This window comes from Cavia porcellus, unplaced genomic scaffold, assembly GCF_034190915.1.
Source record: "Cavia porcellus strain 051 isolate PalLab524CR breed Dunkin Hartley unplaced genomic scaffold, mCavPor4.1 scaffold_17, whole genome shotgun sequence".
NCBI lineage: Eukaryota > Metazoa > Chordata > Mammalia > Rodentia > Caviidae > Cavia > Cavia porcellus.
Genome location: NW_026947500.1, coordinates 20,133,076 through 20,145,829, shown reverse-complemented (window position 1 = coordinate 20,145,829; position 12,754 = coordinate 20,133,076). Strand labels below are relative to the sequence as shown.

Here is a 12,754-nt window from a genome sequence, read left to right as displayed (position 1 = left end):
TTAGATCGGCTTTTTCCAGTACAAGGCAATTTTTTTTTTCAGCAATCAAAATCTCAACTCTGTCTTTACAATCTATAACATTTCTGGAAATCCCCTTCCCTCAAACTCACAGTATTGCAAATTATCCTGTTGGGCTCTTTGCTCTTGATATGCAACATGAAGCTGACTAAGAGCCCCCAACAATAGACATGCCACAGAAAGCATTTTTTCTTTTACATTTTTACTTTAAGACAAAACCACCTTTTTAAAAACTTATTAGTCAATTACTTTTTTTGTTGCTTTTTAGACAACATTAAAACCTTTAACAAAATCCTTAAAATAACCTTTTTAGTAGTCTAAAGCATATTTAATCATTTTATGTCTTTTTACTACATTAAAATGCTACATTTTAAAAAAATTGTAAACTTTTTCACTGGCTTAATTACAATATGACCTTTTTTTGGTCTTTTTTACTTTTTATCAGTACCGGGGATTGAACTCATGACTGCCTGCTTGCAAGGCAGGCGCTTATGCCACTGAGCTAAATCCCCAGCCCCCTATGACCTGGTTTTTACTTGGTAAAGTTAATATGATTTTTAAAAACCATAAATATACATATATATGTGTACATATATTTATATTTTAAACAGAAAGAAAAAATACTTTTAAAAGGCATGCCAAGGTTTCAAATAATCAGTTGAGGACTAAAACATTAAACAAGGTGCCACAAAAGACAAGACCAACATTGAAGACACAAACAAAGGTTATTTTGTGCAGTTTGGTGAGCTAAAGGAAATAATATTTATTATGAACCTTGAGTACAACGAGCCACATGGATCCTGCAACAGAAATAGGCAACAAGCCCCTAAGTTAGTAACAAATTTAACAAGTTTAAATGGGCCAGAAAACCCCCAAAGTTAGTAACAGATTGAAACAGGCAGACAATTTTAAAGTTCAAAAACACTGAACATAAATACACACAGGCAAAAGGCCCCAAAGTTACAGATGGGCTGAAGCCCCAAATGGACTGAAACCACACACATGGGCCGAAGCCCCACATTACAAACGGGCAATAGCCTCAGGATTCCAGTGCAGAGTGAGCCCTAGCTTGTCTGCAGTCAATGCATGCATCCAATTACAAATGGGCAAAAAACCCCATATGAGCTGAAGCCCAAAGAAAGTTACAAATGGGCCCCAAAAGCCCTAAAATACAAAAGGGGGAAAAAGGCCCCTAGAAGTTGTCTCATTTTATCTGCAGCTATAAATGTGTGTGCTCAGATTACAAACAGGCAAAAAAACCCCAAATACTTACAGATGTTTAGCCGATCGATCGGTGAAAAAATAATTTGGGGGCATCCCCATTAATCCTGAATGAGCCCCCAAATCTGGTAATCCACAAATGAGCCCCCAAACTGGAGTTCAAAAAATGAGGCAAAAATATATTTTAAAAAAGCAGTGCTGATTTATTTTATCCTGGGCCCAGCGACACAGTGCAATTGGAGATTGCAAAAGCTGTGTGTGTGCCTTCCCCACACTTGCAGCCTTTATATATATTATCACTGTTTACAAAGTAAGGGGTTTGGGCTTGGTTCAGGAGGTAGGCTAATGAGGAATATCTTTGTTTTCCTCAGCAGAAAACAGAGAAGTCTAGCAACAATTGACAACCTTTTGTTACCTTATTTTAGCACCACATATATTATATGTAGAGGGCAGCAATGGTTAAGATATCAATTAGGTCACCTGTAGGGAGCGGCATATCTCACTGCTGCCACCTTATCTCGCCCTCCTGTGGGCCTCTGCTGCATTCACCTACATTTCCCATGATCTTCACGTGCTTAAGTACTTCTGCTTACCTAGTTGCCTACGCATGGTTTCCTGCTAATCTGATAAGTCCACGTCATATAAGGAGATCTAAACTGAACTATCCTATAAAGCCACATTCCCTTGGACTTTATATAAGCCATGTACATTTCCTGAATAAACCAGAGTTGATTGGAACCCCATCTTGTCTCCATCTCTCTTTCCTCTTGCCCTGCCCCCCATCCCGGTTCTCTCTCCAGGCAAGACCTATGAACTGATCCACGGGCCAGATCAGTCACCCAGAGGGAAAAGGGGAAACAAAAATGTATACAGAACAGTTAGGGTCACATTACAGGTATTTTGGTATAATACAAATATAATGAAGCTCTTTTTTCTAGTGTACAACAATTCCAAGAATTTGTGCTTTTGCCTCAACCACAGGTACTGTGTCCATGCACCACTCCACCCAGCTTTCAGCATGTCTTTTCCAAATAAGAACAATCTCCTACTTTGTCCAGATACCATTATAAACCTAAGAAAAGAATTGCTTATTTTCATTACGTTTTCAAAAGTTCAGTTATATTAGCGTTTCTTTAAGCGTTAAAATGAGTACAGCTGGATTTTTATTTGTTTGTTTTTGCCATCCAGGAACACTCAAGAATCCCTTGAAGCCCTAGAACACGCTTAGATAGGTTTGTCACTTAAATTCTCTCATCCACTAATAAACTGGGGGAATAAAAACAACTTTTTAGGGTGCAGAGCCTTGTGGGAATTGTAGTTCTCCACGACTTGGGCAGGCCGTGCAGCATTATGGGCCAAGTTTCCCATGGTGAGTGCTTGGCAGAGCAGGCGGAGGTCCCGCTGTTCGCTGGTTTGCAGGCGGGCTCTGCTGTGAGTGCAGCACGGAGGCTCTGGGGGGCAGCGGCCGCCCGGGCTTCGGCACGTGGGAAGTGACTCCGCGGCCCAGGTGAGCTCGGCGCGGGGCCGAGGAGCAGGGCGGGACCCCGGCGCTAGGGACGGGCTGTGGCCGCGGCGGTGGCGGTGGGACAGCGATTTCCCGGCCGGCTCGGTTGCTGGGGATCTGGACTCTGCTGTGGTTGTTTAAAATCCCTGTGTACGAGTGAACTGTTGACCTCGTGACCAGACAGCTGCCCCTGGGCCTGGCGTTTTTGTTTTGTTTTTATTGCCCTCTTCAGGACGTCTTTGCGCGTTGTGAAAGTGCCATTAAAAATAGGAAAAAAAAAAAAAAAAAAAAAAACACCCAACAAAACGGGTTTCCTGGCGGTGGGTCCTCAAGACACAAAGGAGTAGGGGAGAGAGGGAGGCTGCGAATGAAAAACAGAGTAGGTTTTACTCCCTGTGTCTTGCTCTTCTTAATATTCTCCCTGCTGCCTAATATCAAACCTGGAGATGTCAGTACCTTTCCTAAAACCTTCAGAACACGCACGCTGAGTGGCCGGCCCCCGAATCACTGTGTACAGAAGGGAAAGTGCACACAGTACTCCCACATGGCACCTGGGATCTGTGAGATTTATGCAGAGCTGCAGGGTCGATGAGGTTCCTGAGCCGTGCTGCTTTGTGCAGGGTATCTCAGTCCTTAAAGGTGCAAATTGGTTCTCTATTCTTGTGCAGTGCTATTTAGTAATGGCAAGCACACATGTAATTTGGAAATTTTCAGTAATTACAGTTTAAAATGTAAAAGGAGGCTCAGTGAAAAGCTAATTTCAGTGGTTAATTTGTTTAACTTATTGCCCTAAAAACAGTGGCCTGGGGCACTGACCAGCCTTCAGGGGCTCAGCAGTTGCATGGGCGAGGCTGAGGAGCACACTTGTGGCGAATTCCGAGATTCAAGTTTAGGGTGTTAGATGAAGACTTCACATAAAATGAATTTGTTTCTCAGGTTCAAGTCCCAGGCCCTCTGGAGCAAAGCAGCTCTTACGGAGCAGGAAATGTCATCCTGGACACTGCTCCCACCTAGAAGACCAGCCGTTCTGGCAGAGACCCCTCCAGAGCTTCTGAGCATAGGCAGAATATTCTAGAAAGGAGTGGGTGGGTCTTGATGTCCTGTATAGCATGGGTCAGAATTGGTAATATCACCATGTCTAGGCAACCATCACAGGTTTGTGACCATGGATGCCGTAGACCAAGGTGCAGAAGGTGACCATCTGAGCTTGAAAGGGACGGACCTCTGTCACGCTGCACAGGAAAAGGTGCGTTATCGGAGGGCTGGTAAGGGCAGGATGTCCAGGTAGAAGAGCCAGCTGGAAAAATCCTAAACAGCACCCATCTCCCTCATTCTCCCCTCACTCTGCAGATTGGGGGTCACTCTCCCACCATGTCCATCCCCACACATGGCATTTAGACATATGCTGATGTTCCTTCATTAGTGAATCTGGAGAGTAACAAAAAATGATAGTAGAGGAAGTTTTCTATAACGGAAACTCAAGAATACTGTACCTAACATGAAGACTTCTGTGGAGTCCCCAGGTAGCACATAACCAGTACACTGACACGGGTAATTACCATAGCACCATTCAAAAAGAAAAGACAAATAATTTAGAACAAACATTTAAAAATGTGTTTCTTGCATAAAACAGCTCATTTTGATTTCAATTTTCTGTGGAAATTTTAACTCAGAAAGTAAAGGCCATAGAAACGCAATACGCCAGTTTGAGCAGTTTTTAATGACATCATTGGTTTTACTGAAGTTGGAGAGTTTTATTTCTCGTGTGGCCAAGCATATTTAACCAGTCCTCTGATGTTTTGTTTTGTGAGTCAGAGGGAGTTTATATCGTTAATACCTTGAAGATAAGCAGTGTTGTTTTACTTGGTGACAATGCAAACCCATACAGTGGTGTCAGTGATGCACAGGTTCTGGTGCTGCTACCTCCCTGTGGTCCTTCCTGTCCCTTCTCCAGAGCCAAAGGGGTGTGTCCTCTGGAAGTCTTTTATCCAGCTGGAGTGGTGAGATCTGTAGCAGGTGAATGTAGAAAATAGAAGGCAGGCCGGTTTTCTCATAGCCCCATTTCTCTGTCTGCCTCTCCAGCTGAGCCTTCGCGGTTTCATACACTCTTCTGGCAGCTGCAGAGATGAACGTCTCTCAGGTAAGATCAGTTTTTAATAAGCAGTTTGTTTGACAGTAGATTTTGTAAAGGATGCTACATCTATATATCCATGTGAAAAAATAGAAACAGAAATGGATCAGATACCTTCATAGATGGTATGGAAGAACACAGGCAAAATAGAGTGAAAGTAGGTGCGATTACAAACTTACCATGTTCAACTCCAAATTTCTGAGGTATTTGATAGCTATTGGAAAGTGTTAGCAAAACAACATTTAGAGATCGACATTTGTGAGAAAGCTAGATCAAATGACCTGCTTCCTCACAGGATGTAAAAGTGAAGATATATTTTCTGTTCTTTCGGAGTATTACATGCTAAACTAATATAAAGTGTTGTCTCCAGTTGCTCTTCAATAGAACTAGTATAAAGAATGCTAAATGTAAACTTGGTCAAGACTGCTTTTAAAGGAACTCACACAGGTGTTAGACATGTTTCTGATGAACCAGGGTATCTTGCTGAAATGCTCTCCATCAGTATTGCAATGTTTGTGATACTCAGCTTGCTCATTGGATGGTTTAAAGTCCTGCTGTTTTTCAGATATTTTAACCCTTTGTGTCCATCTTCAAATCTTTGTGATGCTTTGATTTCTGTCCTCATTTGCCTACGATCTCCAGAAACCCTGGCCAGACTACAATGAAATCCAGCGGGTGTTATCTTAGTCCTTTCTTACTTAACTTCTCTGCAGCCCTTGCCATCCTTCTCCCTGTTCTGGAACTTTCCTTGTCAGTGACTCTGTCCACTATATCTGGCCTTCTCCTGCTGACACCTTCATGAAGTAGCTCTTATTTTTTCCACATAGCTCATTTTTGTTCCTTGATTCTGATCATCTCAGTTGTCTCTAAATAACTTCATCTTCACTAATTTTTTAAAAGTCCTATTGAAATTCAACTCTTATACTGTACCATTGACCCCTTAAAGCTTAGAAGTCAAAATAAGTGAAATAAAAGTGACAAGTCAATGATTTTCAGTATATTCTCAATCATGATGACCTTGCAAGTTTTGGACATTTTTGTTGCCTTAAAAGACACACTATACAGTTGAACTCTCACTCTGTTGTCCCAAATTCCCAACAACTCCTGTTTGTAGATTTGCTGAGCCAAACTGCTTATCAATTCTTGCAAGGCAGTTTTGGTGGTGAGGAATTCTCTTGGTTTTTGGTCATGTGGGAAGGTTTGCACTGCTCTTTTTGCTGGATGCGAAGCATTCTTGGTGGAGTATTTACTTCTTGCAGCCCTTTGACTTACGCCATTAATTACCTTTTGTCATCCGTGCATTCTCATTAGAAATCAGCTTTAGTAGGGTCATTTCTGTCTTGCTGCTTTCAATTTTGTGTTTTTGTCCTTGCCTTTTTAACCCACTGGATATTGAGTGTCCAGGCATACATTCTCTGAGTTAGAGCCATCCTTATTGAAGCTTATAGACCTTCCATAGGGTACCCAGGAAATCATTTTCATCAAAGTTAGCAGCTGCTTTGCCACTGACTCTTCAGATATCCTTGCAGAGCTTCTCTGCCTGGTGCTTTGTGCCTCTTCAGAAGCTTTTGCTCTCTCACAGCTGTTTTTTAATCTTTTTGTGTCTCACACGGCATGCTCTCTCTCAGTGGACGTGTTTGCAGTTGGTTTATTCTTTTTCTCACTTGCTTTCATCTGCTGCTGAGCAGACTTCTGGTGTGACAGTTTTACTTCGGTTATTGAAACTTTCAACTCTGATTTCTGCTTGGCCCGTTTTATGATGTCTTGTGTTTTTCTTCATATCCTTTATTTGGTGTATTTTGTCACCATGCTTTACAGTGAGTCTTAGATATCATTTCCTCTAGGACTTTGACCATATTTTAAATAGTTGATTTAATGTTGTTGTCTGGTTAGGTCCAATGTCTTGTTTCCCTAAAAGTGCCTCATATTGATTTCCTTTTTTCACTTTTTTTTGTTCTGTAATATTCTGTTAAAATCCAGATGTTTTAAATAAAAAATGTAACAACTCTAGGACTCAAGGATTTCTTCCCTCCATGGGGAAGAAATGTATGTGTATTTGAATATATTTTGCCCTACTGGGTAAATCCAGGTCTTTTTACTTAGGTCTTCAACATCCATTCGTTTTTATTTTTTATTTTGAGACATAGGCACGTGAAGTGAGTATGTTGCTCAGGAGAGGCTTGAACTTGTAATGCTCTTGCCTCACCGTCCAGATCAGGATTATAGGCCTGGGCCACCATGCCCAGCACTCACTTGCTGCTGTCAAGATTTATTTGTTCAAAGGATTTTTAAAGTTAATTCTATAGAGGCTTTTTTTTCCATTGTGGTTTGCAGCTGAAGTCCCTGAATACATTTTCTGAAATGCCTGCAACCAGTAAGCTTCCCACTGTTAGGAGTAGGACTCTGTGAGCATTAGGACATTGCTTCAGAGTCATCCAGGCAGTTTACAACTCTGCCTTAAGCCCACACACCCTGCTTACTCCAGTCTTCAGGGTTAGACAGAGGTGACAACTGAGCATACTCTGTCTTGAGCATACTCACAGCCTTGAGCTTTACTTAGCTAATGTATGTAGCTGGCCTGCTGTGTTCTCGAGAACATATGTGAGTTTTTCAAAACCTTTATTATGGATATCAAATTCCTGTTTGTTTCTTTTCGACTTTTTGATTATACACTTGCTTTCCCCTAACTAGTACCCACCATTTTGGGTAGTTGTTTAGTTAAACTATGCGTCTAAGTGCTTGTGACATTGGCTCACAGGATAGGGCTTTTCACACTGGAGCACTTTGAGTTAACACGTAACCAGCCTTGCAGGTGAGTTCCTCCCGAGAACCACCACATAGAGCCATAGACATGGATCACTGGGGGTGAGGCTTGGGCAGAACCCTAACCTCACTGTGCTTCATGCTTCTCCTGAGACTGCAGATATTCACTCTTATTTTAGACTATCAAAGCTACTGTGGAACTAGGTAAACGGGACAAGTTAAAATGACACAGAATCAATTGCTGTCATGTGCAGATGCTTTTTTGTGCAACTGCTACACGTTTTTAGTTTGCTTACAGAGTCCTGAAAAGTTGACTTAACAATGCATGCAGCTTCTCACTGTTTTCACAGAAGAGGATTTTCTTGCATCTCTACCATTTTGACACGGGTCACTTGTTATCTTAAGTTTTAAAGTTTCTATTGTAGAAAATCCCTTTTTCTCAGTTTTGAAGCTTCTAGCCTCTTCTACTAGTTTTCAGAAATCTTCTCTGGCTTTGTGTCCAGTACTTATTCTGGAAGCCTTTTTCATATCCATGGTTACTGAGCTGTTATGCACCTTGCATTACAAACATTCATAGATACAAATAAATTGTGGGAATAGCTCTTGGGTCTGCCATACATTGTCACAGTGGTACTGCTGTGTGCTTGCTGTACAGTGCAGTGGTGTGTAGTGTTACAGTAACCAGAGCCCATGGTGGCCAGAAGCCAGAGGAAAAGCAGTGGTAGTGTGGACAGGACTGGTAGGAAGCACCAAGCAATAACTGCATGGACATAGTGAAAAAAATGAGAGATTGGGCAGAGGTGAAAAGATGGTAGATGTCTATAAAAGTGAAAATATTTTATGTACAGTATTTGTGTATGTGTTAGGTTTTTTGTGTTTTATTTGTATGTTTGTGTCAAAGATGTGTAAAAACTCATTTCGTCAGGCTTAGAAATGAAGCTACTTTACGAATGTTCTCCCAGAGAGGAGCTTGTTTGTAAGTCAGGGGCTTATTGTGTGCTTCTCATCCCTGTGTGAAGAAGGAACTGTCACCTGGTCTCCAAGAACTTCAGATACACTAGTGACTGCTGCCTTCATCTTAGTCCTCACTTCTGAGCGCTGAAATCCCATGTATATGAACCATTCTATTCTTCTTTTCTACTGAGCCTTATGTGGCCACAGGTGCCAATCTCTTACATAGCAACATCAGCTGCTCTATTTCACTCAAACTTCTGATTGATTTTATCCTTCCATTTCGCACATACCCATTTTTGCCACCTTTATATCAGTTTATGGCACCACCCAGCAGCTGTCCGGTGTGAACACTGCAGAGTTAGGAATTACACTCACTCTGCTGGACCAAAGATGATTCCTCCTAACTGAAACTTCCTACTCTTTGGCTTAAATCTTTCCATTCCTCTTTCACCTCTGGTGACTGCCATTCTTCTGCCTTCTATGGTCTGACAGTTTTAGCCTCCTTAGTGAGATCTTACTTGGGATATTTGTCTGTCAATTAACAATAACAAAAAAGACTCAGGCACTGAGATTCTATAGCACAAGAAAGTAGTTATTAAATGGTTATTGCTTCTCCAGTGTGATTATAGCCTCCTTCTTACATGTATTGTTGTTGCTTCAACAAAGCTGGTATTCTCTTATCATACTCTCTTTGATCACTGTAAGTTTTTCTCTGCTCTTCAGGGGCTCTAGGTTTATATATAGCTTTATACATAAGCTCTGTTAGGTATAATAGCACCAGAGTACCCACAGATCTCTGGGTTGTCTCCTGTGATTTACAGTGATGATGGCCCAGGAAGTGTGAGCCTCCTAGGGAAGACCCTGGGTCATTTATCCATTGGGATGCAGGAGAGAGAGTTTTAAGAAATCCATCTGCATTGAATTTTTTTCCATAATAACTTTATTGATATATGGTTTACATATTATACAATTCACCCATTTGTAGCATATGGTTCTTAACTTTTAGTACATTTACGTATGTGTCAGACATCACCACAATCAATTTTAATCACCTTTAAAACAAGCATGTAGCTTTGGTTTTCAGTTTCCTGACCCCTTGTTCCCTACAGCCTTAGTCCACCAGTAATCTTTTCTGTCTTTATACATTTGCCTGTTTTAGATATTTCTCATAATCAAACTCATGTAACATAATATCCAAGCTTTTGTGATTGGTTTCTTTTGGTTACCATAGTTACACCATATATATATATATATATCAGTATTTTACCCTTTTGTGACCAAATAATATTCCATTGCATGGATATATCACTTTTCGTTTCTGTATTCATCATTCAGGAAGCATTTAAGGGTCCACATTTTGACAATTATAAGTAATGTTTGTATCACTGTTCACTTACAGGTTTTTACCCAGACCTGCATTTTTATGTCTCATGTATACATACTTAGGATGGAATTGTGAAGTCAAGTACTTGTGTGTTTAATCTGTTTGAGGAACCATAGTCTGTTTCTCAAGTGATTGCTCCAGTTTCCATTCCTAGTCACACTGTGAGGATTCTAATTTCTGTTCATCCTTTTTGATTTTAGTTACGCTAGTGGATATGAAGTGGTATCTTACTGAGGTTTTCTGTTGCATTTCTGTGTTGCTTATCTTGGGCTGTCATAATATCACTGGCTATGTAGCTTAAACAGTACATTTTCCCCCACAATCCTAGAAGCTGGAAGACCAACATGAATGTGTCAGAAAAGCAGGTTTCTGGTGTGCTGCCTGCCTCCCTGACCTGCAGTCCCCTTCCTGCCTGATCCTCACATCCTCTTCCTTTGTGCAAGTGTGAGTGGGGAGGAGAGGGAGTGTGCACACATGCCCCTGGGCACTTTGGTGTTTCTGCCTTTTCTTGCTAGGGCTTTAGAGTCCCACCCTGAGGACTTCACTTGCAGTTCATTTCACTACTTTGTGTCCAGATATAGTAGGTTACACTGGGATTCAGAGCTTCCATGTATGAATTTGAGGAGGGCACAGTTTCCTTTCTCGCTAATAATGTTGAGTGTCTTTTCATGTGCTTAATAGTCGTTGTCTATTCTGGTAATTCCAGATATTTTTAAAAAATGTACTTTTCAGTATAATTTCTAGAAAAAAGTAAGATTATCTTAATTATTGGAAGTAAAACACTTACTGAAAGTCTTTCTTTTATTTTTGTCTTTTGGCTGCAGAGTCTCGCTATATGATTCAGGCTGGTCTTGGGCTCACTTCGTAACCTAGGCTGGTCTTGAACTTGCAACAGTCCTCTTGCCTCAGCCTTCTGAGTGTTGGGATTACAGGAGTGTACCACCATGCCTGGCTCCTGAAAGTAGTTCTTATGAAGTGAATAAACAGCATAACAAATTTTGACCTGATTTTGTTTAGCTCCCAATCACAAAATGTAAATGATTGAATCCCATTGATTGGCTAAAGAAGATATGCCTATGTGACTGACTTAGATTATGATAAAAGAAGGATAAAGATGTGTCAGTGGAAAGGAAATAAAGTTTCACGTTCTGTGACCATTTAGATTTTAATTCAAGCAATTAAGTACATTAAATTAAAAGCAGTAACTCTAGCTCAAAAGCACAAGCTTAAAAAATTAAGGATTTTAAAGATACAAAAAACACAAAAAATGGAGCTCTGAGAATTTAATATTCATTAGAATTAGGACCTCATAATATGTCTGTGAACACTTGCTGAATGTGAAGACTGAGACTTTCAGGTTCCAATGGAATAATCATAAGAAAGTGAAAATTTAGGTATTAATCTAATGTGAAAAATTACAGTAAGCCTAATTCACAGTAATAATTAGCAAACAAAATCCTCTGAACATAGTGTGATAAATCTAGAAATTAATAAAATTAACATAAAATGTTTTTCACATAATAATATTTAAAACTCATATCTAGTAAGCTGTACATACAAAAGGAAGTGTAGCTACAATATAATTCCACTATGTGGGGAAGCCAGAGCAGTAGTTCAAAGAGCTTTCTCATAGTTCACTTTGTATTCATGTGTGTGATGGCGATGATGTTTTACATGGGCTCACTCTGCCGGTTGGTGTTTTCGTTCTATTTATTTATTTATTTTTTGATACTGGGAATTGAACTCACAGCCCACCAGTGGCTGCTTTGTTAAGCAGAGGTGGTGGTCAGCAGGGATACCCTTGTCTTTTTCCCAGACTTAGGGAGAAAACATTCAGTTTCAAGCACAGCATTATGTTAGCTGTTTTTCAATTATCTCTTTTATAAAATTGAGTAGATTTTGAATTTTGTTAAATTATTTTCCACCAACTGAATGATCTGGTGTTAATTCTTTAGATTATTAATATAATGGGTTATATTGGGAGAGTTTTAATATTGCATTCTTTGGGTAAATTCGACTTGGTCATGATTTGTTTTTATGTATTGCTATGCACCATTTTTGCATTTATTTCATAGTGAATATTGGTCTGTTCTTTTTTAGCCCTCATCCTACCATGACAATGAGGGGATCATAAAATCATCTAGAAAATAGTCCTATATCTTGTATTTCCTTCAAGAGTTTGTATTTGACTGGTTTAGGTGCTTCCTAGATGTTTTATGGAATTTACTAGTTATAATCATTGGGTCCTGGAACCATGTTTTGCAAAGTCCATATCTGTGTATGCTTTTCCCCTTATATATTCAATTTTAAAAAAGATATTAGTCTCCTCTAATTATCTTTTTCTTTTCGAGTGAATTGGAAATACATTTTTCTTCCAAGATATTTGGTCACTTGATGTAAATTGCCAAATTTATGGGCATCAAATTTGCAGTGGACTGAATATTTGGTCCCCTTACCCCAATTCATATGGCGAAACCCTAATCAGGATGTGATGTCTTTGGACCTTTGAGCCCTGAGGGGGAGCCCCCATGAGGAGGTTAGAAAACACTTGCAAGAGGCCAGAGAGCTAGCTGGCTCCTGCATCATTAGGCATACAGAGATCAGCTCTCTGTAACCCAGAAGTGGGCCCTCAAGAACACAATCATTTGGCAATCTCCTCTTGGGTTTCTATTGCCTAGAACTTTGAGAAATAAATACAAGGAGTGATTGAAAAACAAGGTTAATATTTAATCTTTAAAATGTTTACAGCAAAAGATACATTGCCATCAACTCCTCCTCT

The 12,754-nt window shown here is 40.1% G+C and overlaps 1 protein-coding gene across 2 annotated transcripts in view; it reads left to right on the top strand.

The window, feature by feature from the left end:
* Positions 1 to 2,572: 2,572 nt before the first annotated feature.
* Positions 2,573 to 12,754, top strand: part of LOC100725022 (contactin-associated protein-like 3) — a 233,507-nt gene continuing 223,325 nt past the window's right edge. Inside the window, exons 1-3 of one of the 2 annotated variants that reach the window (XM_063227348.1) lie at positions 2,573 to 2,746; positions 3,886 to 3,989; positions 4,826 to 4,883. In XM_063227348.1, the coding sequence (XP_063083418.1) occupies positions 3,909 to 3,989; positions 4,826 to 4,883 (139 nt within the window). In that variant the 5' untranslated portion in view covers positions 2,573 to 2,746; positions 3,886 to 3,908. The remainder of the gene's footprint in view (positions 2,747 to 3,885; positions 3,990 to 4,825; positions 4,884 to 12,754) is intronic. The other variant, XM_063227351.1, reaches the window with a different exon arrangement.